The following is a 24,490-nucleotide window of genomic DNA, read 5'->3' as shown; positions in this document are numbered from 1 at the left end:
GAACAGGTAATATTATTTAAAGGCCAATAAACCAGTGATAAGGATGGAAGGGGCTGCTGAGCACAACCTTTCTCTTCAGTCTCCAGGTATTTGCTTTTCTCCATGAATTCTGCCCGTCAGCTGCAGTAATCTAACCCGACGGCAGCTTTAGACTAATAAGAACCCGGCCTCCGGGAAGCAGGTGAGCTGCGGATTAGTCATGGCCAAGACCGAGATAATTCTGTCTGCAATGTAAATCCACTCCCACTGCTGAGAGATGGAAGCGCACGCTGCTGGGTAGAGACAGGGATATAGGTGAAACGTAACCAGTTACCAGCAGAAAACGTACCTGTCTATTCTGCAAGAACAAACATGTAACAATAAAAGGATGAGACAGGAAACACCAGGGGTATATTTACTAAACTGCGGGTTTGAAAAAACAGAGATGTTGCCTATAGCAACCAATCAGATTGTAGCTGTCATTTTGCAGAATGTACTAAATAAATAACTAGAATCTGATTGGTTGCTATAGGCAAAATCTCCACTTTTTCAAACCTGCAGTTTAGTAAATATACCCCCAAGTCCCTTTACTAAGAAGCATAAGGTAACCCACAGCTAAGTACAGCTATGGAACCACTTATCCAGAAACCTTGGTATTAAACAAATATATTTTACACTTTAAAGTGCAAAGAAGTTAATATATTCTCTACACTTGGTTACAGAGATTTAAGACTTCATATACCCATGTTACATACATTATTTATCATATATGTTACTATGTACATAACTCCCTGGTAAAGCATTATGGGATCGGTAGTATAATGTAGCAGGATGCAAGGAGAATAATATGATTTTATGCTCTCTATGCAGTACCATTTGTTACACAGAAATCACTGGACACGAGAAGATTCTAAGCAGGTTTTATGTCATCTTGTTACAATCGACATTGATTGGCAGGACAAACACTTCCACGATGCCTCACACTGCAAACATTGGGTGCTAAGAGGAGATGGTGAGCAGAGGTAACATACATGTAATATAACGTGTGCTGGTCATGGGTGTTGGGGCTCATCCGTACACCATACATTATTCCATCAGTAGAGGTAACAAGTCACAAAATAAGTATCTCCCCACCGATCAAGTGCAGAATATCACTACAAGAGAAGCGATTAGCAAAGTGGACCCATGACACTGAAACGAGCCGTTGAACATGCTTCTCAGATCTTGGCGTGTTACCATTGCTCACCGCAGGTGTAGCATGTCACAGAAGTAGGCGGGGCCTGTTTATCGGGAACATACAAATGACAGACTATTTCAAAACACACTGAGTAGAACTTATTTCCTTAACAGGTAATGCTTGTGGAAGGAGGGATCATAAATTGGCCTCCGTGTCACTTCTGTGAGAGACTGAACCAAATATTTATTGTAAATATATGTTGACCTTCTTCCTGGTTGGGAGAATGGCATACCCCCACATCTGTGTGCTGATGAAAAACATAACTTACCCCAAGTTCTGTGCTGCCTCTTGTCCAATAACAACCAGCCGCAGAACCTAAGGGCAAGGGCACGCGCATGGGGTAGAACGCCACTATTTACCGACCGGGAAACCTTTGTGGCTTTGAAAGAGAGGATAAGCCCGGTCAGGATAACCTCACAGTGAATAGGGAGCGCTTTTCCCTTCAGACCCCAGTGCTTCCGCTGACCGGCTGCGGGCATTGTTTTGAACGAAATGTCACTTTGGTGAGCGTTACAGTGGCAGAACGAATCCTCATATTCAGACTCTGCGGTTTCCCTCACTGTAAATCTAATAGACAGCAGTACAGAGAATTATAGCATGGGGAGACCCGTAGATCATCTACATTTATATTGTACCTGTAGTAAAGCTTATCTCAGCAGAACACCTTATATCAACGCCACCATTGTCAAGTAAACTTAATAATTTTTTTAAAAGCAGAGAAGACAATTATTCCACAAGAACTGCAGATACACAGATAAGACCTGATCTTTCAGTGAGCCCGCACATTATAACGATGCACCAGGCCTGGTGTAGTCTGTGATATAAGTTGCAATGGCGTTTTCTACCCCTGGAGAACGGACTTATTGGGGCGAACATCCCGTCCTCCAACTGAATACATTGAATCATTTCTTTTCAGCTATGACTTTACATGATCAAGTGAAGTGCTTTATCCCTACTGTCATGGGACTAGGAAGGAACAATATACAGTTTCCATAGTAATACTGAAGAATACCAGTAAGGTGGGGATATGGAGTGAAAAGGAACTAAATTACTCTCTGGATACAGTTAGATCTGCAGAACAGGGAAGGTCAAATAAATATGAATACATTTAGTTGCGATAACTAGGATGTATCAAGACTAATATCCATTTAGTAGTCTACTAAATGGATATTAGTCTTGATACATCTAGTTATCGCAATAAATGTATTCATATTTATTTGACCTTCCTGTTCTGCAGATCTAACTGTATCCAGAGAGTAATTTAGTTTCCTTTTCAATCCCTCTCCCCACTATTGAATAAAAAAAACACAAAACACACAGAACAAATCAGCAAGTAACATCCTCTGATGAATCCAATCGCGCACATGGAGTGTTAACGTGCATTTTATTTGGCTATCTTTTGTCCAGTTGTAACAATAACGGCGCTTGCTGCAATTTTTTTTTTTGTCAGGTTTTTTTTTTTCTTCGATTGAGTATTTGGAGACGGAAGGAACAGGGGCTTTTCATTCCAAATTTATTTAAAAACAAATAAAACGTACAATAAACCATTCTGCGTTTGACCTTTTTTTTTTTTTTTTGCGATTGCTAAAAACAAACAATTAACCCGCCAGCGTGCCCATATCCTCGGTGTGCCGCACCACTGCAGCGGGAATTAACAGCTCTGCCTAATAATATAAACACACAGGGGGGAGTCAATAGGAAGTGACAAAGATAAAACAATGTTACATGCAAATGTAAACAAATGTAAAAGTTGGAGGATGGCAACGTACAAACATTAAAGTCATCTGAAGGTGGATGTCACCTTTAATATAGTAGATAATTAAGGAGAAGACAGTGGAAGATGTATATTTATTCTTGTTCTGAGCTGGACATTGGGTAGCAGTTATTCTAGAACATGTTTCCACCACTTCGTAACCTTGTCCTGAATGTAGACGAAGTAGTCGGCTCCCTTCATTGTTTGCCATTGAATACGATTCTCATTACACTAGATTATGCCGGTGATGAGATTTAGAAATCTGGGACTCAATTCTGCCAGGAAAGGTGTTATTGTACCCCTGTACGGGGGGCTCTCTTACCCCATGGCATAGCCCAGCTGTATTCTACAACAATTAATGTCATTGGTTCAGGGCCTCTAAATCTTCCTGTTCTACTTAAACTGGCCCCCATCCAGACACACAGCGGAGGCAGCCATTTTCTGGGCGGAACCAAACGTCACAAGAATGCAGCCTATCCATTCACTAGGAAGCAGAGACATCAATGAGCCTTAGTTATGCCTTATCTACGTCAATATTTCCTAAAAATGAATAAGCCGGGGGTAAGCATTCGATCCAAACGGATGGTTTGAGAATCACAGACATTATGGCACAGAAAATGCAGATTTATACAACACCGCCGAGCATGCCAACATTAACAAACAAAGGAAGGAACAGCCTTAAACAGCCTTTCATTCCTGATCTCCAACTGTGCAATTTCACATCACTTGGGCCCCCCCCCCCTAAAAATAATTGTTGTGTGCTTCCAAAGTAAAATCATCATGGACACATGTCACCATTCCCCCCCCCCCCCCCAGACTTGTAATAAATACTACGAAAAGCTCACTTCTTTCAAGTCAGAAACACAGTGTTGTATCTGCCAAAGCACCGGCATTAAAAAAACAAAAAACAAAACAAACAAATATTGCAAATACAAAATGAACCTAAAAGTCAGTATAAGTATATCCCATGGAGAGCACAGACCTCACAAGCAGCCATCCCAATCAGACGTCATGTTTCACAGCTCGTCCAAGCTGTATTAGTAGGGAGCGTCAACAATGGTCTCATCCCAACGAATGGGAGTGATAATGAATGAAGAATAAAATCTTAAGAAAAAAATAAAATAATAATCACGAAGCTAAAAAGGTTCCTGCCGGCAGCGGCTCAAACAAACACTGGTAGAACACGTCCGCTCTCCTTGTGGTCAGCTGCTGTGCTTCCCATGAGGCTTTGCTGTTTGGATCACCTCTCCTGTGCAGATTAGGGAAGCGGAATTCGGCAGCCAATAGGGAGAGTCTGGGTACGAGGGGGAAGGGATGCAACAAATTATTTTTTAAGAAACTTGGGGAAGTTGTAAAAACGTGGGGGAAGAGAAGGAGGTTCCTCCAGAGAAACAGCTGCCTCTGCCCACCAACTCCAGGGGGTGCCTCTCTTTCTCCCATCTGTGCTCTCGTTTCTGGCAATGGCTGCTGTGCGGTTACTGACGTCGATCTTCTGCCTCTGATCTAGAGAACGCCATAACAACATCCTCAGCGCCTACAGGACAAAGGAGAAAGGTGTGAGCTGGAAAAAGGTTATAAACTGCACCTGGCAACAGAGCCCAACGTTCTTTTGAACCATTTCATGAGAGTGCAGCCCTTTGTTTTCTCAAACTCAACATTGCTAAAACTGAACTCATTGTTTTCCCTCTTACTAAATCTTCACCCCAGCTTAATATCTCCATCACTGTTAATAACACCGCCATCTCTTCTGTTCCCCAACTCCACTGCCTGGGTGTCACCCTCGTCTTTTTGCCCGCAACATTTAATCTCTTGCTCAATCCTGTTGCTTCCAAGTACATAACATTGCCCACATCCGGCCTTTCCTTTCTCAGGATGCCACCAAATCCAATATCCACACTCCTATTATTTCCCGTCTTGACTACTGTAACCTTCTCACTGGCCTCCCCCACTCACACCTCACCCCCCTTTGATCTATTCTCAACGCGGCTTCAAGACTTATCCTCCTTTCACATCTTCTTCTGTCTCCTCTCTCTGCCTTGCTTTACACAGACTCTCTTTCCCCATATAGAATCCTCTTCCCACTCCACTGCCCCAGATATCTCCATCCACACTTCCGCCCAATGGTCGTCGCCTCTCCTCCGCCATGAGCACCTTATCCTATTCCGAATCCAAGATTTATCCCAGGCGCTCCCCCTCCACCGGAACGACCTCCCTTGCTCCATCCGTCTGTCCCCTAATCTGAATACCTTGAAGACGGGCTCTCAAAACCCATCTGTTCCTCAAAGCCTCCCAGTCATCCACCTAACTTCTACATAGCTTGTTCTCCTCACCTCCCTCTTCCCCGTTCGAGCTCCTCTTGCGCTTGCTCCCTAAACTGACTCCTCTCGTGTCTGCGGTCCATTCCCTCTTTTCTTTTATTTGCACTTGCACAGATTTGTCCTTGGCTGCCGTCTCAAATGATTTTATTCACTTGTACACATTTCTTTAATTTAAAGATGCATCTTTCTCTCTCACTAATTTCTTGTTTATTTTTCTGGGAATTGACCACTTCCCCCAGACTTTATAAGATGGAGGTTCAGGGGAAGGTTTTAAATGCGACACCCTGAATATAAATTCACTAGCTTAGGGACTCGCCTACAGGAGATGCCTTGACGCTGGCAGGTGAGCTTAACCCCAATATACCTATATTGTGTACAAAATTCTCCTTTATGTATATGCCGACACAGTGATTTTTATATATTGTTTATTTCTGAGCGCTGGACAACATTTTACTTTTATTTGCTGTCTCATGAATATTGGTTCAGCTCACAAAATTGTTTATATCATAGTGGAACTACATGTTGGGACTTGTAGTTCCACAACAGGCGGAGGTCGAACAGCAACGTGTTCTAGGCTTCCCTGTAAACCCCTGTAGCTGGCAGGGAAACCACAATTTCTGCTGACGACAACAGAGTGATTGCTGCTCTCAGCTCAAATGGAGCCTGACAAGAATATGGAAGCAGGCTGTAGTGACGTTAGAATGTCCCTATCCCCATCCAGCTTAGTAAACAGACGTTGCAAGGCCAAACATTACCATGCAGGTAGGCCTGGGGGTACAGGAATGCCCCCAGGAGGTTAAATAACAAACAATGAAAAAATAAAACACACAAAAAATAAGAGCATTTAAAAAAATAAACTATAAAGTGTTGAAGACTGAAGAGGTTCTGCAGCTGCGCACTGGATGGAGTTTTCAGAAAGACTGACATTAGCTCAGAGGGCAACCGGGAGAATATTTATGGGTTAGGCCAAAAATATAGATGCAACATGAGTTGTGGAAGGGGATTGGATGTGATTAGGGATATTTTAGGCATAAAAGTCCTCAAGAGACTGTTTATAACCATTGAAAATACAGATTGAATTACAAATCTGCAGAAACCACAAGAATTTTTATTTTTTTTCACCCAAAAAATAAATTAAAATCAAAATAGATTGTAAACAAATGTTCGATCCCCTTGTGGATACATTCATAGGGTCTACAGCGCGTAGTGTTGCGTTGTCTTAGTTCATGGTGCCTTATAGAAGAGAACCGCTTCTAATATACACAGATGTGTGTAAATGTTTCAGGAGTTTATCAGAAGTGAAGATATCTCCTGTACACCACAGCAGATGTCCTGCCGCTAATACCTCTGAAGGTCACTGCAATCAGACGATTTTAGCAGAAATGCAGAGATAGCCGCTTGCAGAGATAACTGCACAGCTAATGGAGATAGACTTCCAAATCTCTCATGTTCTGTCAAGGTATGGAATCCTGCCTCTGATACCGGGCAACTGGGATTTTCAGTTAATTATGAACTATTTAAGGTTATAGGTAAACGTCACACCATGTATTAAGTGGCTGCACTTGTCACAGCCTGAACAGTTTCCATTTAAAGCGTTTGTGAATAAGACTATATCATAGTATGGAGAACGAAAACTAAGGAAATCTGTTGCTGTAGAGGGTGAATTGTGTGGATTTGACTTCCCGTGAAGCTTCAGACCTATTATAACACGGTGTTTGCACAGAGAGATGAGCAACAGCCCAAATTCTGCAACTTAAAACAATGTGCAGTAATATTATATATATTACTGATTTATCACTTCCAAAGTCATGAATAGATAGAGGTTGCCTACGTGGATTTTTGCAATAATTGTTTGTGCAGTTACTCCAACCAGTGAATATTAAAAATCTATCTTTTCTTTTATGGCCAAAATTATGGATTTGAGGCCGTTTGTGAAGAAGGGGCTTTGTTATTGTTAATCTGAACTGAAATGATCCTTCTTGAATTTGCAAGTAAAGGAAAATTTGCAAAGTTGCTCATATAAAATAACAATCCGGAGCCGTTTAGGGCAAATAATAGTACAACCAAAGATTCTTAACCCACGTTTACCCAACGACTACATTCCACGGGAAAAGCAATTTGGCTAAAGAACTTCCAAGAAAACCTGGATTTCTAACATTCTTTCTGCTACTTTCAGGAACGCGGTTTATAACCGGTTTCCTTAAAATCAAAAAAAGATTTTTATTACGGGATTACTGCAACATTAAAATACATTGATTAACTTTACAGGTTTCAATTCAAGTAGAATTTAATAAACAGACACATTTATGTGAATTTTTTTTAATATCCACTATAGTATGGCCTTTAAAACATATAGATAACATTTAATGGCACAGTATGCTAATTAAGCAGCGAGATCACACCCATTTCCTGCCGGGGAATAAGGGAACAGGCCGGGATTCAGATGGGGAAGCGACACACACAACAGACAGGCGAAGGGTAGTGCCAAGAACCACGGCTATAATAATCCTTCCCCCCCCCCCCCTCCCTCATCCCAATCCTACTGGGAGCGGCCTCCGTCACCATCAGAGCAAGGAGACCGCTCTCTCCAGTTACCATGGCGACAGGTCGGATAAGCTGCAGGTTGATGTTTGGATACCTAATGAGGACGATACATCACAGAGCATGGAGGATCCACAGGCACCAGGCTAGTGTGCTCAGCAAACCGCCTGATTAAAGGGCCGTGATGACTAAGTGACCAGAGCACAATCCAGTCTCTGCATTATGCAGTTTTATATAAATGTATTCACCTGAAAATGTTGCAAAACCACTGCTCTGCCCCTGCTAAAGCCAGACAGATATTTGTTCGGTACATACAAAATGTTTTTTGGAGGGGAAGGTTGGGGGAGGGGGGGGGGGGGGGGGGGGTAGGGGTGCAATGGAGAGATTGTAAGTGGTACAGCAGGAATCTTGTTTACATAGAGCAAATAAATGCTTAATAAAAAACAAAAAAAGACAGATCTGCGCTTACCTAGATAATTATCCCGTGCAACACTACAAATCAATATACAGAAAGTTCTGAAGCAGAATAGCAGTGAAGATACGGGATGAGGTGGGAGAATGTTGGTACTCCCATAGAGGAGTTACGGTCTAAGAAACGCGCAGATATGTCTTTTCTTAGACGCGGCCAACCAACACAAATCTGTCGTTAACATTTGCACCTAAACACTCAGGGCTTTGTCGTATGTGAGTAACTTGCGTCTCGCCCTTGTCTGGAAGTACCGGACGTTTCTAGAGATGGGACACAGACCTCACAAAAAAAAAAAACTGGATGTTATAATTGGACGCTGAATATTACGCGTTATAGCCAAATTCACAAGCGATGCAGACGACTGTTGTGAATATGGAGACAGAAACTCCAAATCTAGAGTCCCGTTCACAAAAGTGGAGCAAGATCCAAAATTGGCGATTTTAAAACTGGGATTAACTCAAAGTTACAAAACGTGGGAACACGGTTAAATAAATCAGTCTATAATCTTAGCGCATATCCTATATAAATTCTACAGTTACCAACATCACTACTGTACTTTTGACTTACAAGTCTTAAAAATGACTTTAGACTTGTTAAAAAAGTTGGCACCTAGACTATATAACCCCCCCAATTAAGCTTCATCTATACTAATCTGACATGGAGTTGGTGCAGTAACATGTAGACCAACTGGGAGCGTCTCTGACATTAAGGGGTATATTTACTAAACTGCGGGTTTGAAAAAGTGGAGACGTTGGCTACAGCAACCAATCAGATTCTAGCTGTCATTTTTTAGAATGCAATAAATAACTAGAATCCGATTGGTTGCTATAGGCAACATCTCCACTTTTTCAAACCCCCAGTTTAGTAAATATACCCCCAAGAGTGAATCAGTACCTGGACGTCTGCTTCAAAGCCAGTCTGCACTCTTGACATATATTCCATGTCAGATCTCAGCACATTGACGTTATATAAAACACAGGTCTATATGTGCTTTGTAGACCTGTTCCCAAGCACAATGACTAAACAGCCTCCCCCAGCCAACTGGCGGAGGTATTCTGTGCAAGCTGTAACTCACCACAGATATCCAGATACACACAGACCGTGTACATGACAACCATAATCATGTTGTGCGTCAGAACATCTTTGTAAGGCCCCTAGTTGCAGCTAATCACAGTGTGTCAAAATAAATCAGCAGTGACTGGCTAATTGCACTCTTAATCAAAATCTACACAGTGCATTTTGCAGTCGCAGGCTAGACAGCATCTCTGAAATACACAACTGTTAACATTTCCATATTCTACAGCACAATGCAGCATTTAAACAAATGATTTTATAACACTCAATCAGTTAAGCACTTCTGTCATGCAAAAGCAGCTTGTTGTTGGTCTATGATTTCATTCTGTATAAAAGCAGTAAAAGTCAAGTATGAACAGATTCCCTTCACCTGTAGAAACCTGCATATATAACAGCATAATGCTAAGCAGCAGCCCTGAAGGAACAATGAGATGGACACAAAAGGTGCATTCTGATTACTACATGATACTGCACCGCCATCTAGTGGTCAGTGTGGTGATGCACAAGATAACCAAAATTAGAACTGCAGACTATAATGTAAAGGGCGTATTTATACTTCACATATTACAATGTTATCGGTCAATTTAATCACTTTAAAACAAATATGGACATATATTGACGCTGGCTTGGGCTAAAAACAATCATCTGGTCTGGCCAGAAGTACAAGTGGATCTGGAGGAAAATCCAGATGACGCAGGGAATATTGTGCCCTTCACAACAAAAATAAATTTGCCCCATGTGACCTGGCAATATGGCCCGGTCACATGGGGCTGTAGGGATGATCCCAACCACCAGATTGCATCTATTATACGTCCACACAGATTTTTAATTGTGAATTCACTTTTTTAACCATATAGTTGCAATGTCTGACGCTGGCCACACATTCATCCTAGGAGCCAGGCCACAGTAGGATCTTGCAATATGGCCTCACATGGTGGCCAAGCAGTAGATAGCCGGCTGTTAGTCTCTCAGGGCGACTACTGCGCTGACTGGACACTCAACCGCAGAAAATGATCCAATACGTTTTTATTATATCGTTCTCAGGCATGTCGTTATTCCAGGAACACATATGCAGCAATATCAGTGTACATAATCCAGTGTGGGAGACCACCAGAACTTACTGCAACCTAGTAACACTACAATTACTTGGAATTCATAGAGCGATTGGCTCTTTGAAGGACGGGGCTGCGTCTGCTCTGGAGAAAATGTTGCATTATGGGGGATGTATCATAAGACACGGACAGGTCAAACTGATGAGGGAGACAACAGACTGGCTGATGACCTACAGACTAGACCTCATTCTCCCTCTTATCAAACCGGATACAGTCAGTGAGAATTCCAGAGGGCAGATGTGTAAGGCTGGTAGCGACTTCCCCAATAGACTCACAGATCTCATTGCAGCACAGGGTACTTCTATTAAGCATTAAAACAAGAAGGGGGTATTTGAGTAATTATGGGCTTTTTGGTTTTTTTTTTATTGAGGGAAAAGGTTAAGACTTGTATTCTGTGTACATCAGTGGTAAGAATGCCCAAATGAATCCATTTGGATTCCATTACGTAAGGTTAATACAAGGTTAAAATGCTGATGGGTGTGAATAATATTTTGCTGGGGTCTAGTGTCCTATTCATGCATCTATAAACAGACTGCACAGACTCATAAAGAATCACTAACCCTCAAACAAGCTGCACATAACCATCCACAACTATGTGGAACATGACAAGCTCATGATCGCTTGTATACCTGATGGATCTAACACACAAAGTCATAACTCACACACAGATACGTACCCTGATCAATCGAATGCTGAGGAAGCTGGCTAAGTTGGCTATTAACCACTCCAGCGTACGTCCGCAGAAACGCCTCTTCGCTGGGCGTGAGCTACAAGGGGGAAGAGATTTTCAACAATGTAAAAAGTTTGTTACAGGAGGTGAGTATCAGAACATTGCCTGTAATATAAAATAGATTATTCAGAAAAGTATTAGACAGTGGTAAGAGATACATTTAGTCCCTGAATACAGTGACGTAGTACACATCTAAGCAATCGTCGCGCAGATCACACGATAAACGACCATTTGGTCAGATATTGCAAAAACGTGCACACTCCCACAATCATGCTCTATCGTACCAAAACACATCGCTTCTGTCACAATCAACGATGTCAGGCAAATGTGGAAGTGTGTACGCACTCAGGACCAGCAGCGTAGACAGATCTCTGTAGAGTTTACAGATTCACCATCAATTCAGCAGATGGTTAGGACAGATTAGGATCACAGATCTGACTGTAAATCGTGTAGGTGTGTACACACGACTCTGCATGATCATCAGGACTTTCAGTGGTTGATAAAATTTGTCTAGTGTTCTATTGCTACTGAGGCTTTGCAATGATGGGGGGGGGGGGGGGGTGGTGGTAATTATTCTGCTCTGGGTCATTGTATTACAGGCCACAAAAAGGAGTTCCCTAATCTACATGTCATGAAAGGTAGCCGAGAATACATACTCGAGGATAGAGATGCACTTTACATTTAAATACCTGGTCTATAACCTGCTCCCCAACAGGCTGCAACTTGGGTCAACGTTCTGTACGATGAATAAAACTACTCGCATCCATACCTGCCCTGTAGAGGGGGCGGGTACAAGATACTGCGTCATGTAGTATATTTGTGTCAGACTATGCAAGCAACATAATGACCTTACATCCCAGTCAATGAGCACTGAGCAGAGTTAGGGGCCTCTCCCAAAGTACAAGATGAACAATCGAGCGCTGGCGTATCAGGACATCATTCTCAGTGCAGGCCCCACGAGAAAGGATTGCAAACTAAGGGAGCAGCCAACACACACAGAAAGGGGCTGAGGACTGCCAGACCGCCATCGCTCTTAGAGAGCAAACTTAACCCTGGCCTGCTCGCTCCTGGAAGCAAGCTCTCCAACTAGGACGAGCTAGCGACTAGCCGTAGCGAGCATGGAGGTTATGATAAGTAGAAAACTTTAGGCACCTTTTTAAAATTTTAACCCTTCCTGCCACCGAGAAGATTAACTTACACCAATGCTCGTACGCATGGGGGACCAGTAATATGATAAGGGCCCCCAACATCTCCTGATACCACAACAGCTAGTTCCTGAATTAATTGTAAAACAGAAAAATGATTTAATAACTCGAGAGCATCAGAGAGGCTGTGTGCGGCATCAATTAAAAAAAACACAGTTAACGACATAAATTGCTATAGTTTAGGCCATTAACCATATTCACACCCTTTGCTAATAAATTTGCTGAGAAATAAGATGACTTGTGTCATTGAGTAAAAATATAAACGCTGTATAACTAGGGCTTTAAATAGGCCACATCGCCTAAGTATCAAGAATGAGATGGGTTTAAACAGCAAAGGAGAACAGTCACATCCTGACATACTCACGTTAGAACCCATCTTCCGCAGCATGAGCAGGACCCGCACCTTCTGCTGAACGTACATCTCTTCCGGACTCTTGCCGGGGGCCCCCTCGCGGTTCATGCCCTGCACCCTGAAATAACCAGGAAGAAAAGACCATTACCTCGCTGCTTGGCGCAGCCGGAGAAGTGACAGCTGTATTTGATGCAGTGAAATTCCCTCTCACCACCTGCAGATGGCAGTGTTGCTGTGTCTATATAGTGCTTTTATTGAATAGGCCTCTGCATATACTAAATAGCCAAGAGGTTGGACATAATAATGCACTTTAATAAACACAGAGTCCATGGTACAAACTGGACAACAATTAAATGAGATTTCTACCCTCAGATGACTTTAATGTGTTGTCTTCTCGCAACATTTACCAATTATAACCCTCTTTCTTTCTACTGTGATTTTTAGCCATTTATTTTTAATGAGCTGTTTATTTCTGTTCCCAGTATATAGGACAGCTCTGTTGTGGTCTTTGTAAGTAATTAAAATAATCTATATCAATAGGCAAAAACAATTAATATAGGTGAAGCTACAGTGATCAGATGGTTGGCCGTTAAAGCACTCAAAGCAATGGTTAAAATGATTAGTAAAAGTAATTTAATATAACATTTACATAATATATTATTAATCTAGAAGCCTTGTTTGCACGCTACCGGCCGGCTACCACTGGCTTTTAGACAACACGAGTTCAAAACGCAAATGAACCCATATTTCATCCATTACTTATATTATCTTATATTTATAAAGCACTGACATATTACACAGCATTGTACATGGAGGGGAATGAGGACACAAACAAAGGACAAACAATGACATGAAGGAAGGAAAATAGGTCTCTGGCCAGGTGAGCTTACAATCTAACAGGTGTGGGGGACACTTGATACAATTGTAGACGGTGGTGGGGAAAGTGTGTGTGTATGTGGCTACTGTAAGGCAGAAACATTATCAGCCACCAATAATAAAGCAGCCATTGGTGATTGACATGTCTGTGCAGCTACCGGTAGTTGGAATGAGACCTTCTGTCAATTAGGCATCTAGAAAAAACCCTCTTAAAAAAATAAATAAATAATAAAAAAAAATCCCAATCCCAATATAATATGATATATCCCAATATGCAGAGGCAACGAGTCGTACCCAATATGCAGAGGCAACGAGTCGTAAATAAAAAATAAGTGGAGCATGATTTCTGTCCCACTCCTCTGCGGACAGATGACTCTGTGATTTGTGGTACTGTGCGGACATCTGAGTCTGAGCTACAAGATTGCACTAAGCGAAGTAACAATGTGTTGTAGACTGGAGGCTTTACATGCAAATGGGAAGTTTATGGTAGAGGGGGGAAGGATACCCCCTTGGCCTGGATAAAACAGTTAAAGCAGTAAAACGGAAAGAGGAGCAGCCTCTGAGATAAAGATATACTGGTATATACAGATACTGGTGGATTGGTCAGAGGACGTTTTTGCAAAAATATTTTTTTTTCTTTTCTTATATAATCTCACTAAAAGCCAAGTTCTTCTTTAAACATGCAGTGACCGGATGGGCTTACTCTGATGTGTTGGGGGAAGAAGGACGATGGGATGTTCTTCCTACACAGTTTAGTTGGGTTTGTTTCTCACCGTCAGAAGCCAGAATGGTTACTGACCACTCCTAGTGGTGTCATCCGGTCACCAGACGCTCACCAACTGCAAATACAAACTGCGCACTAGTTGTAGGAAGATTCGGCTGCTACCACTAGGCTCCTTCACCGTGCCTAGAGCCTCTTACTTCTGGGGTACCTGGTAAAGCTGCTACAGCACCTCTTTGCTGTAGGCTGACTGGTACCCCCTAACCGCCTACTATGGATCAAGGCTGCTGGGTAGCAGGCAAAGCGTTGACACAGAAATGCTGGGCTCAACACAGCACAGCCGGGGAACAAATTAGAGTGTAAGCTCTTATCTGTTGGTCACAGGATACAGCAAGTAATAGCCTCAGGCAGAATCTTCAAGCAGTGATGTTTATTTGCTTGAGGAGTCCTTTCAAGGACCATTACACACTAGTTGGAGGTACTAGTGCTCAGCCGAAGTACAGATGGTAGAATACAGCTAAAATACAAAATAAAGCCATTATATACTGCTTCTGACACACATGTTGACAGGGCAAAACCCACCCTCCTTACTAGCTGGCACCACAAAGTCTGAGATATTACATCAGAATGTAATATATTCTCTAATCTTGGATTCAACAAAATTCACATTAATCTGTGATTTCCTAAATTACTTGCTAGTTGCATTATTTAATTAGTTCGGCTATCTTTCTAACAAAACAGGATAAAAGGTAACAGCCCCTTGCTGGGCATTCAGGCTAAAAAAAAGCACTGGTCACTCACAGATGAAAAAGGCTGAATTAGCGTTGGGATTTCCTCTCTTCAGATAGTTGAAGAAACATATTTCCTCTAATACGGCATCGGTACATTTTCAATTCAAAACTTGGTACATTTGCAACGATAAACACTAGCGTACTGCACCACTAAGTGAAATAAGCTTGTATAATAAGTTATGTCTATGTGACCCGGCCACAAAGGTCATACCATATGGGGATATAGAATAAGATTTATAGTATAACAATTTGTGGCTGATTGGGTTTCTAGTCAAAATATAAAGATACCTCTTCAGTTGTTGGATTTCCTCACCAGGATCCCTCGCTGGCTGCACAGGAACAAATGTCCTTCATACAAGAGCCTGAATGATTCCCCTGAGTATGCAGAACTAGATACATACATTCAGCTCCTATGTGATACACATCCCTCATATTGGTTCTAATATTACAGTTATGATAGCAGCTGTCATCCAGACATTATGTATCTGCCCATCCCCTCCAGTCTCTCCGCTTCCAGAAAATCACTTTATCCGAATCTTATCCTCAGTTACCGTGTAAGACATCAACACCCAGACGCTGATTTCCGTCCATTGAGGTCTTTCCATGGAAGGGAGAGGAATAAGATCCCAGAATGATATAACGACAGAGGTTTGTGTAAGAAGAGAACATATAACTGTATAGCAGCAGAACAAGTACGTTGGAGGAAACAGAGAGAGATGTGACAGTCACAGAAAGGCGCCAATCACAAACCAGCTCAACCCCCAGGAGCTGTCTTGGTGTTGCTCGCTGTATGCGGTGCGGCTGTTTGGCGTGACTGCGGATTGCACGATCAGTGAACAGTTCGGCCCATTGGTCACACGTGGGAGGCAAAATGCGGTGTTCAGGCCCCATTCCAAACAACCGTATGAGAACACAAAGCACGCACACCGACGTTTCAAGATCACACACAGTGCAATAGGATTGGGGGCTTATTATCATTCAGTTTTCCTGCTCTACCTGATCAAATCAGAGTTAATTTTGGAGAGGAAACATGGGACATTGGTCAGACAATTGGGCCAAATCTATAGCTTTGTATGTACTACAGGTTTTTCAACCAATTATCATGCCAATCACACGATTACCGACCGTTCGATCCGATATCGCATTAGTGTGTACGCTCCCACAGTTTTATCATACCAAAGCTCATCAGATTTTATTTTATAAAGTCCTATAAATCACATTTAACAATGGAACAATGTCGGGTAAATGTGGAAGCGTGTCCGCACTCACGACCAGCGTAGGCAGATATCTATAGAGGGGACAAGAGTCACGATGTTTTCGGCAGATTGCTGTGAGCAATGAAGATCCCAGATCTGATGGTAAATCGTGTAGGTGTGTACACATGAATCCGCATGTTCAGCGGGACTTTCAGCCGTGGGTGAAAACGTTACAGAAATCGCACCTGCAGCAATTCTCTGTAGTGTGTACCCAGCTTAAGTGTATGACCAGCTTTACACAGAGCTACTGGTGGAGAAAGTGGAGCAGTTATCTTATATGACATCAGTATCACCAACGCACTGGAGTCTGCACATTTGGAGAAGTCACAGGGCGTACTTATCTCCGAGGGTAATCCCACTAATAAAACACCTTCCTGCAGACAATAGAATCACCGCCCTTCAACAAATGTAATTACGGGCACAGTAAACATCTGTCTGCTGCGAGGGTGCGGCCCTTTATCTGAGAGTCTGCAACAAATTGTGGTACATTGTATCCTGAGCGAGCTTCCCACAAATCCAGCCTAATTAGTTTTACCACGTCACTAAAATAAAATAAAAAAAACCAAAAACATTTGTGGGTAAAAAGAATGGCAGAGCATGCAGGTAGTTAAAAATCAGGACTCACTCGTCTAAATTGGGACAGTTGGTAGGTGTGCCGAGAGAATGATCAAACCTCATTACAATGAACAGCACAGAAATGGGAAAAAATACATTATTGGATTATAGGGAAGAGAAGGTAGATAATGGAACTGCACTATATGGTAAGCTCTGCAAGCAGACGAGTGAACGTTTTATGAACCAGGTAAAATCCTACACACTCACTCATTTATACAAATAAAAAAGGGGAAAAAAGTATAGTTTTACAAAGGTCCTTTTCAAAATAATAGTAAAGAGTAAAAGGGGGGGGGGGGTGTAAACCAATCCATCACTTGTCACTATTGCCAGGGCACTTGCTGTGCCCATCTCCAACAGTATTATGTAAATTACAAAGCACATGGCCACAAGTTGTTTTACGTACCCGGACATTTCTGTAAACGCAGAACACATTGCCAGTGTGTAACAGACCCCTAGTTTCCTACCTTAAACCTCAGGCTGACCTTAAGCTACAAGCAGCTGTGGACCGGTATCCTCTTCCCGTGGTGAAAGGCACAGAGCGCAGAGCCAAGTCAGCCAGCTGTCTATTACTGAATGACATCCAACCTCCCCAACCTGCTGCAGCGCTACACATAGCAATACACTTGTTGCATGAACTCAGGCGTGTTGGCAATATACTGTACTGTGGGTGAACATGCCCTGTGTGACAGTGCGACTTAATGCCCAGAACAGGCCAAAACTAGGCTGCACTCTCAGTGATGTCACTGGTTCCTAGTGACCGGATAGGCTGCATTCTCAGTGATGTCACTGGTTCCTAGTGACAGGATAGGCTGCCCTCTCAGTGATGTCACCGGTTCCTAGTGACCGGATAGGCTGCACTCTCAGTGATGTCACCGGTTCCTAGTGACCGGATAGGCTGCATCCTCAGTGATGTCACTGGCTCCTGGTAACAGGATAGGCAGAATTCTCAGTGATGTTCCTGGTTCCTAGTGCTGCATCCTCCGTGATGTCACTGGTTCCTAGTGACAGGATAGGCTGCATCCTTTCCTATAACCACAGAAATACTGGATTGTATTTTCCCACCTACGCTGATCTTTAAGACCACACAAATGTAAATATAGACTGGAACAGTTCCCGCAGCACTCACCTGAACGCGCCAGCCTACGCGCCGAGTGGGTAGGCTGCGGCACCCGTTCCCTTCATTATTAAACGGACATGACTACGATTAACCATTACCTGACTGTGCCACGTAGAGCTGCCGAGTGATTTCTAAAGAGAAGCGAAGGCCGATAGTTTCTTCACACCGACGAGGTAACCAGACTTACCACGTCTTGTCTTATAGCTCCCAATGCTGGTGGGGCAGCAACATAACTAGAACAGTCTATTGTGATATAATCAGGCTTGCACATCGCTTTCTGTAAAACGTTTCTGGGGGCCCTGTCAGACCCTCACATTTATCATTTCTCAAGTCCGCAATTGTCCTGATCCGCCGATACACTAGAACCAACCTCGGATTGAGTTCACCACCCAACACACACATCCCCACTACACACAAGGCCTCTTTGATGTTACCAGAGTTTTATTTATATTTTCCGTGGGGTTGAAGAGCAAGTGCCAGGGACCCCAAGTTTCCCCACCATCAAGTATGAAAAAAAAATAAAAAAAAATGACTTCCTAATGCCCGTCACACAACATTAAGGATGGCGGAACTTTAATGGGGAGATTCAATTCTCAGCTAAATGAATTCGGAACGGCCCGTGAAGGCACCGCACGGCGATGTACAGAGGTGCGCAGGAAAATCAGCGACACTACCGGTACCGTAGTACCCAGAAATGAGCACTACTGAGCTTCATGCAGAACTGAATCTCCCCCTGTGTGTACTCATAATATAACATTACATGTAGCAACTAATAACAGTTCCATCAAAATCCTTCCATAGTTACTTTTGTCAAAGGAACCAAAATATTTAAATGACAATTTCGTCCACATAAAGGAACCTTTATATATGATCTCATCCAAACCACCAATCACGATAATCACAATTTGTAGTCTGAACCGTTCTATATAACTTACACCGGCAAGAATCCAGATGCTGTTCAATAGATCGATACAGCGTCCAATCATCAATAGAATTCCTGAACCTCCCAGTCACCAACCCATGTACTCAATAAAATGTGGGCGCACTCGTTTGCCGTTTTATTAAACCTCAACCCCCAAAAGCTTTCTAACAATCCTGCAACCCAACATCATACAATCAATTAATTTTGGGTTACAAGCAAAGAGAAATAGACCTTTTACTGTGGATACTTCTTATGCCACCATCTATAGCCAATTCAAATAACTAGAATTTCCAAACCCTTACTCTGGCAACACTCTTGTGCAATTATTGTGCAGATCACACGAAAAAAACGACCGTTTGGTCCGATATCACGTTAGTGCGTACTCTCTCACGATCATGTTTTATCGCACCAAAACACATCGCATCTGTTGATTTGGTTTTATAAACTTCCTAAAAATCACGATCAACGACGGAACGATGTCGGGCAAATGTGGAAGTGTGTACGCACTCACGACCAGCAGTGTAGGCAGATATCTGTAGTGTCTACAGAGTCACAATCATTTCAGCAGACAGTTATGAGAGGTGAAGAACACACATGTGACTGTTAAGTTGTTAGGTGTGTACGTATAACAATAGGGGCAATAATGCATACCCTTTCAAACTACCTAGTATGCACTACATATATACACACACACATCACTACACACTACCATATCTCACATGCAGCCCTGTTTAATTGGATACACCTCGAGGATGTAAGCAGGTCTACCATTACACGTAATAAGTTTGTATTATTACTACACCTCAAACACTCTTGTATTTCTTTTTTTAACCTCCATTCAAGGAACAGTTATTTTTGCTAGTATTCATATTCATTTTACAAAGAAGCTTTGTATTACATTTGTATTTTGGAAAACAAAGGTTCTAGAGTAAGGACTATGACAAAAAAAAAAAAGACATTTCCGGACCCTACATTCACGGATGTATGCCCACTCTGTAATACAGGTGCCCACGCATCCAATCCTGCCCATCTACAGACTAAACCACTAAATTTTGGCACCAAAACTACATTTAAAACCCAGAATTATGCAGGACATCAAAGGCCGTCACAGAGCTCCATAGGAACCGTCAGATATGCATTGTTATTATTCCTATGTTTTCCAGGACAAGGACAATGTTTCGTAGTGCACACACTGACCACCTCCCACTACAACTAAGCACATTAGGGGTTCTACAAAGAAAACACTGTAGGTCCATGCAGCAGCCATGCATAGGATGGGTCTGTTCTACGTCACGTCCAAAGTCATGAATTGTGGGAGAAAGGTCCAGAAAGTCAGGCGTTACCAAATATATGTTCCTTGGCTGCTGTAGTAACTACACGCCTGGAAAATATGTAAACTAAGAAAAAACATTTTGAAAAAAACAGTAACATATTTTGAACTTACAGATGTTATTTCCTTCATAAGGATAAGAAACGGAGCAGACCGAGGTTTAAACGTTTGGTTGCACATTAGCCTATGCTGCGATCACACAGAACAATCATATTGTTTCCTGAAGCCGGTCAACTGGGGCAAGAGCCGCTCAAATTAATAATGTACAACATTAAACAACACGTAACACTAACATTACTTGGACCTAGGTGACAGTGTAAGTGATCTGCCTTACTGTAAAATATGAACGGTTAATGGAATTGGATGTCTATAGGTAGAAGTTCCAGGACAGTGTGATATTCAGTATAAGACAGATAATTATTTGATGACAGTACAAAGTACTTTAGTACACAACCATACGCACAGCCTGGCACATACACATCTTGGGCAGCATGCCCACAGGAACTCATCTGAACGCTGAATAACCGGGCAGATCATTCCTGTGTATTCAGGACCACAGGCCGGGCAGTTCTCACCATGGGATGGGGCAGGAAGTCTCACACCATTGAGAGGTAGATGTAACAGTAACACCTTGGGACAGAGGTGATCATTAAAATGTCTCATTCACTGGAATACAGAGGGACAGTGAGATGCCCCAAAGGAAACTGCTCACACAGCAGCATCTTAACATTGAATTGCAAATGAAGTACTAGGGGATAGGTTAGACGAGTTCCTCAACTGATGCTGCTGTGGCAATGTAAGATCACTCCAAAAACATACTAGTAGGTTAATTGGCTGCTATCAAAAATAGACCCTAGTCTGTGTCTGTGTGTGTGTGTGTATGTTGGGGAATTTAGACTGTAAGCTCCAATGGGGCAGGGACTGATGTAAGCGAGTTCTCTGTACAGCGCTGCGGAATCAGTGGCGCTATATAAATAAATGGTGATGATGGTCAGATGTTACAAGTGTTATACATACATAACTGTTGTATTACGCAAATATATCTGGGATGAATATTATAAAGAGGTGTGTGTGTGTGTGTATATATATATATATATATATATATATATACACACACACACATACACACGTGTGTTATTATAAAGAGGCTAGTGTGTACTGCTTCTTATACATATTTTATGGGTAACACAAGAGACATAGATTATGTATGTGATATGTGTGCATTATTAGAGAGCAGGCAGAAGCTATAAGAATAAGGCTGTGTGTAGCAGCACAGGGGATATAGATTGGGCACCAGGGGCACAGTGAATGTGTATATGTGGGTGGGGGGCACAGTGTGTGTGTATATGTGGGTGGGGGGGGGGGCACAGTGTGTGTGTATATGTGGGTGGGGGGGGGCACAGTGTGTGTGTATATGTGGGTGGGGGGGCACAGTGTGTGTATATGTGGGTGGGGGGGGGGGGGCACAGTGTGTGTGTATATGTGGGTGGGGGGGGGGCACAGTGTGTGTGTATATGTGGGTGGGGGGGGCACAGTGTGTGTGTATATGTGGGTGGGGGGGCACAGTGTGTGTATATGTGGGGGGGGGGGGGGGCACAGTGAGTGTGTATATGTGGGTGGGGGGGGCACAGTGTGTGTGTATATGTGGGTAGGGGGGGCACAGTGTGTGTGTATATGTGGGTGGGGGGCACAGTGTGTGTGTATATGTGGGTGGGGGGGCACAGTGTGTGTGTATATGTGGGTGGGGGGGCACAGTGTGTGTGTATATGTGGGTGGGGGGGCACAGTGTGTGTGTATATGTGGGTGGGGGGGCACAGTGTGTGTGTATATGTGGGTGGGGGGCACAGTGTGTGTATATGTGGGTGGGGGGGGGGCACAGTGTGTGTATATGTGGGTGGGGGGGCACAGTGTGTGTGTATATGTGGGTGGGGGGCACAGTGGGAGGAGGAGGTTGGCACAGTGTATATATGTGGGGGGGGGCACAGCAGGAGGAGGGGGGCACAGCAGGACGAGGGGGTCTCCGGCCGGATGGAGCTGTAGACAAAGGGGCAGCTGAGCCCGGCATTGCCCGCTCCCCGCCCGGCTACTCACCGAGCTGACGGAGGCTCCTCTGCCGGTCTGGGTGTCGCTGGCTCCGGCCTGTGAGCGCTGGATATCAGGCGGCCTCTCTCCGCCTGAGCCTGGGAGTCACCGGCCGGGGAGGGGGAGCTGGAGGCGGTGCCGGGACCGGGGGAGGAGCCGGGTGCAGAGAGCGGCCTGGTCCTCACTGACCCCGACCTCACATGTGGTGTGTGCCTCATTACATGTGGTGTGTGCCTCATTATATGTGGTGTGTGCCTCATTATATGTAATGTGTGCCTCATTACATGTGGTGTGTGCCTCCTTATATGTAGTATGTGCCTCCTTATATGTAGTGTGTGCCTCCTTATATGTAGTGTGTGCCTCATTATATGTGGTGTGTGCCTCTTTATATGTAGTATGTGCCTCATTATATGTGGTGTGTGCCTCATTATATGTAGTGTGTGCCTCATTATATGTGGTGTGTGCCTCTTTATATGTAGTATGTGCCTCATTATATGTGGTGTGTGCCTCATTATATGTAGTGTGTGCCTCATTATATGTGGTGTGTGTGCCTCTTTATATGTAGTATGTGCCTCATTATATGTGGTGTGTGCCTCATTCTATGTAGTGTGTGCCTCATTATATGTAGTATGTGCCTCATTATATGTGGTGTGTGCCTCTTTATATGTGGTGTGTGCCTCATTATATGTAGTGTGTGCCTCTTTATATGTAGTATGTGCCTCATTATATGTGGTGTGTGTGCCTCATTATATGTAGTGGGTGCCTCATTATATGTAGTGGGTGCCTCATTATATGTAGTGGGTGCCTCAATATATGTGGTGTGAGCCTCATTATATGTAGTATGTGCCTCATTATATGTGGTGTGTGCCTCATTATATGTAGTGTGTGCCTCATTATATGTAGTGTGTGCCTCATTATATGTGGTGTGTGCCTCATTATATGTAGTGTGTGCCTCATTATATGTGGTGTGTGCCTCATTATATGTAGTGTGTTCCTCATTATATGTAGTATGTGCCTCATTATATGTGGTGTGTGCCTCATTATATGTGGTGTGTGCCTCATTATATGTAGTGGGTGCCTCATTATATGTGGTGTGTGCCTCATTATATGTAGTATGTGCCTCGTTATATGTGGTGTGTGCCTCATTATATGTAGTATGTGCCTCGTTATATGTAATGTGTGCCTCATATGTGGTGTGTGCCTCATTATATGTAGTGTGTTCCTCATTATATGTAGTATGTGCCTCATTATATGCAGTGTGTGCCACATTATATGCGGTGTGTGCCACATTATATGCGGTGTGTGCTTCATTACATGTGGTGTGTGCCTCATTATATGTGGTGTGTGCCTCATTATATGTGATGTGTGCTTCATTACATGTGGTGTGTGCTTCATTACATGTGGTGTGTGCCTCAATACATGTAGTATGTACTTCATTATATTACATGTAGTATGCCTCATTATATGTAGTATGTGCCTCATTACATGTGGTGTGTGCCTCATTACATGTGGTATGTGCCTCATTACATGTAGTATGTGCCTCATTACATGTGGTATATGCCTCATTACATGTGGTTTGTGCCTCATTACATGTAGTATGTGCCTTATTACATGTGGTGTGTTTCTCATTACATGTGGTATGTGCCTCATTACATGTAGTATAGTCATCATTACATGTAGTAGGTTCATCCCTGACACCATCATTACATGTAGTATATTCATTCTCATTTATATTACTTTTATATCACTGAAACAAAGAATAATTTATACATTTACATTCCTTGTATTCTTTTCGTTTTTAATAATAGATTTCTGACTAAATACTTCAAAACCAACTGTATTACTTGTGTGACCAAACCTGCTCCACATTAAAGAAGAAATAAGTTGTTTTAAAAAATGAAAATAAAATTTAAAAATAAAAATGTTATTTTCCTGCTGGTAAACACCCCATCCACCGCTGTAGTAATGTACATACATTTGTACCCAGTGGTTGAAGTATGACTACTGCTG

At 42.9% G+C, this 24,490-nt stretch overlaps 1 protein-coding gene across 1 annotated transcript; it reads right to left on the bottom strand.

Moving 5' to 3' along the window:
- Positions 1-3,045: 3,045 nt before the first annotated feature.
- On the bottom strand, positions 3,046-22,618 carry CTNNBIP1 (catenin beta interacting protein 1). The gene is made up of 4 exons (XM_075190269.1): positions 22,490-22,618; positions 12,783-12,888; positions 11,160-11,250; positions 3,046-4,503 (listed from the first exon to the last, which is right to left on the bottom strand). The coding sequence occupies exons 2-4, from the start codon at positions 12,876-12,878 to the stop codon at positions 4,445-4,447; spliced, it is 246 nt and encodes an 81-aa protein (XP_075046370.1). The 5' UTR covers positions 12,879-12,888; positions 22,490-22,618; the 3' UTR covers positions 3,046-4,444.
- Positions 22,619-24,490: the final 1,872 nt, after the last annotated feature.

The sequence above is a fragment of the Mixophyes fleayi genome, chromosome 11 (genome assembly GCF_038048845.1).
Source record: "Mixophyes fleayi isolate aMixFle1 chromosome 11, aMixFle1.hap1, whole genome shotgun sequence".
Classification (NCBI taxonomy): Eukaryota; Metazoa; Chordata; class Amphibia; order Anura; family Limnodynastidae; genus Mixophyes; species Mixophyes fleayi.
Note: the sequence above shows the minus strand (reverse complement) of the source record. Positions and strands in the feature narration are given on the sequence as shown.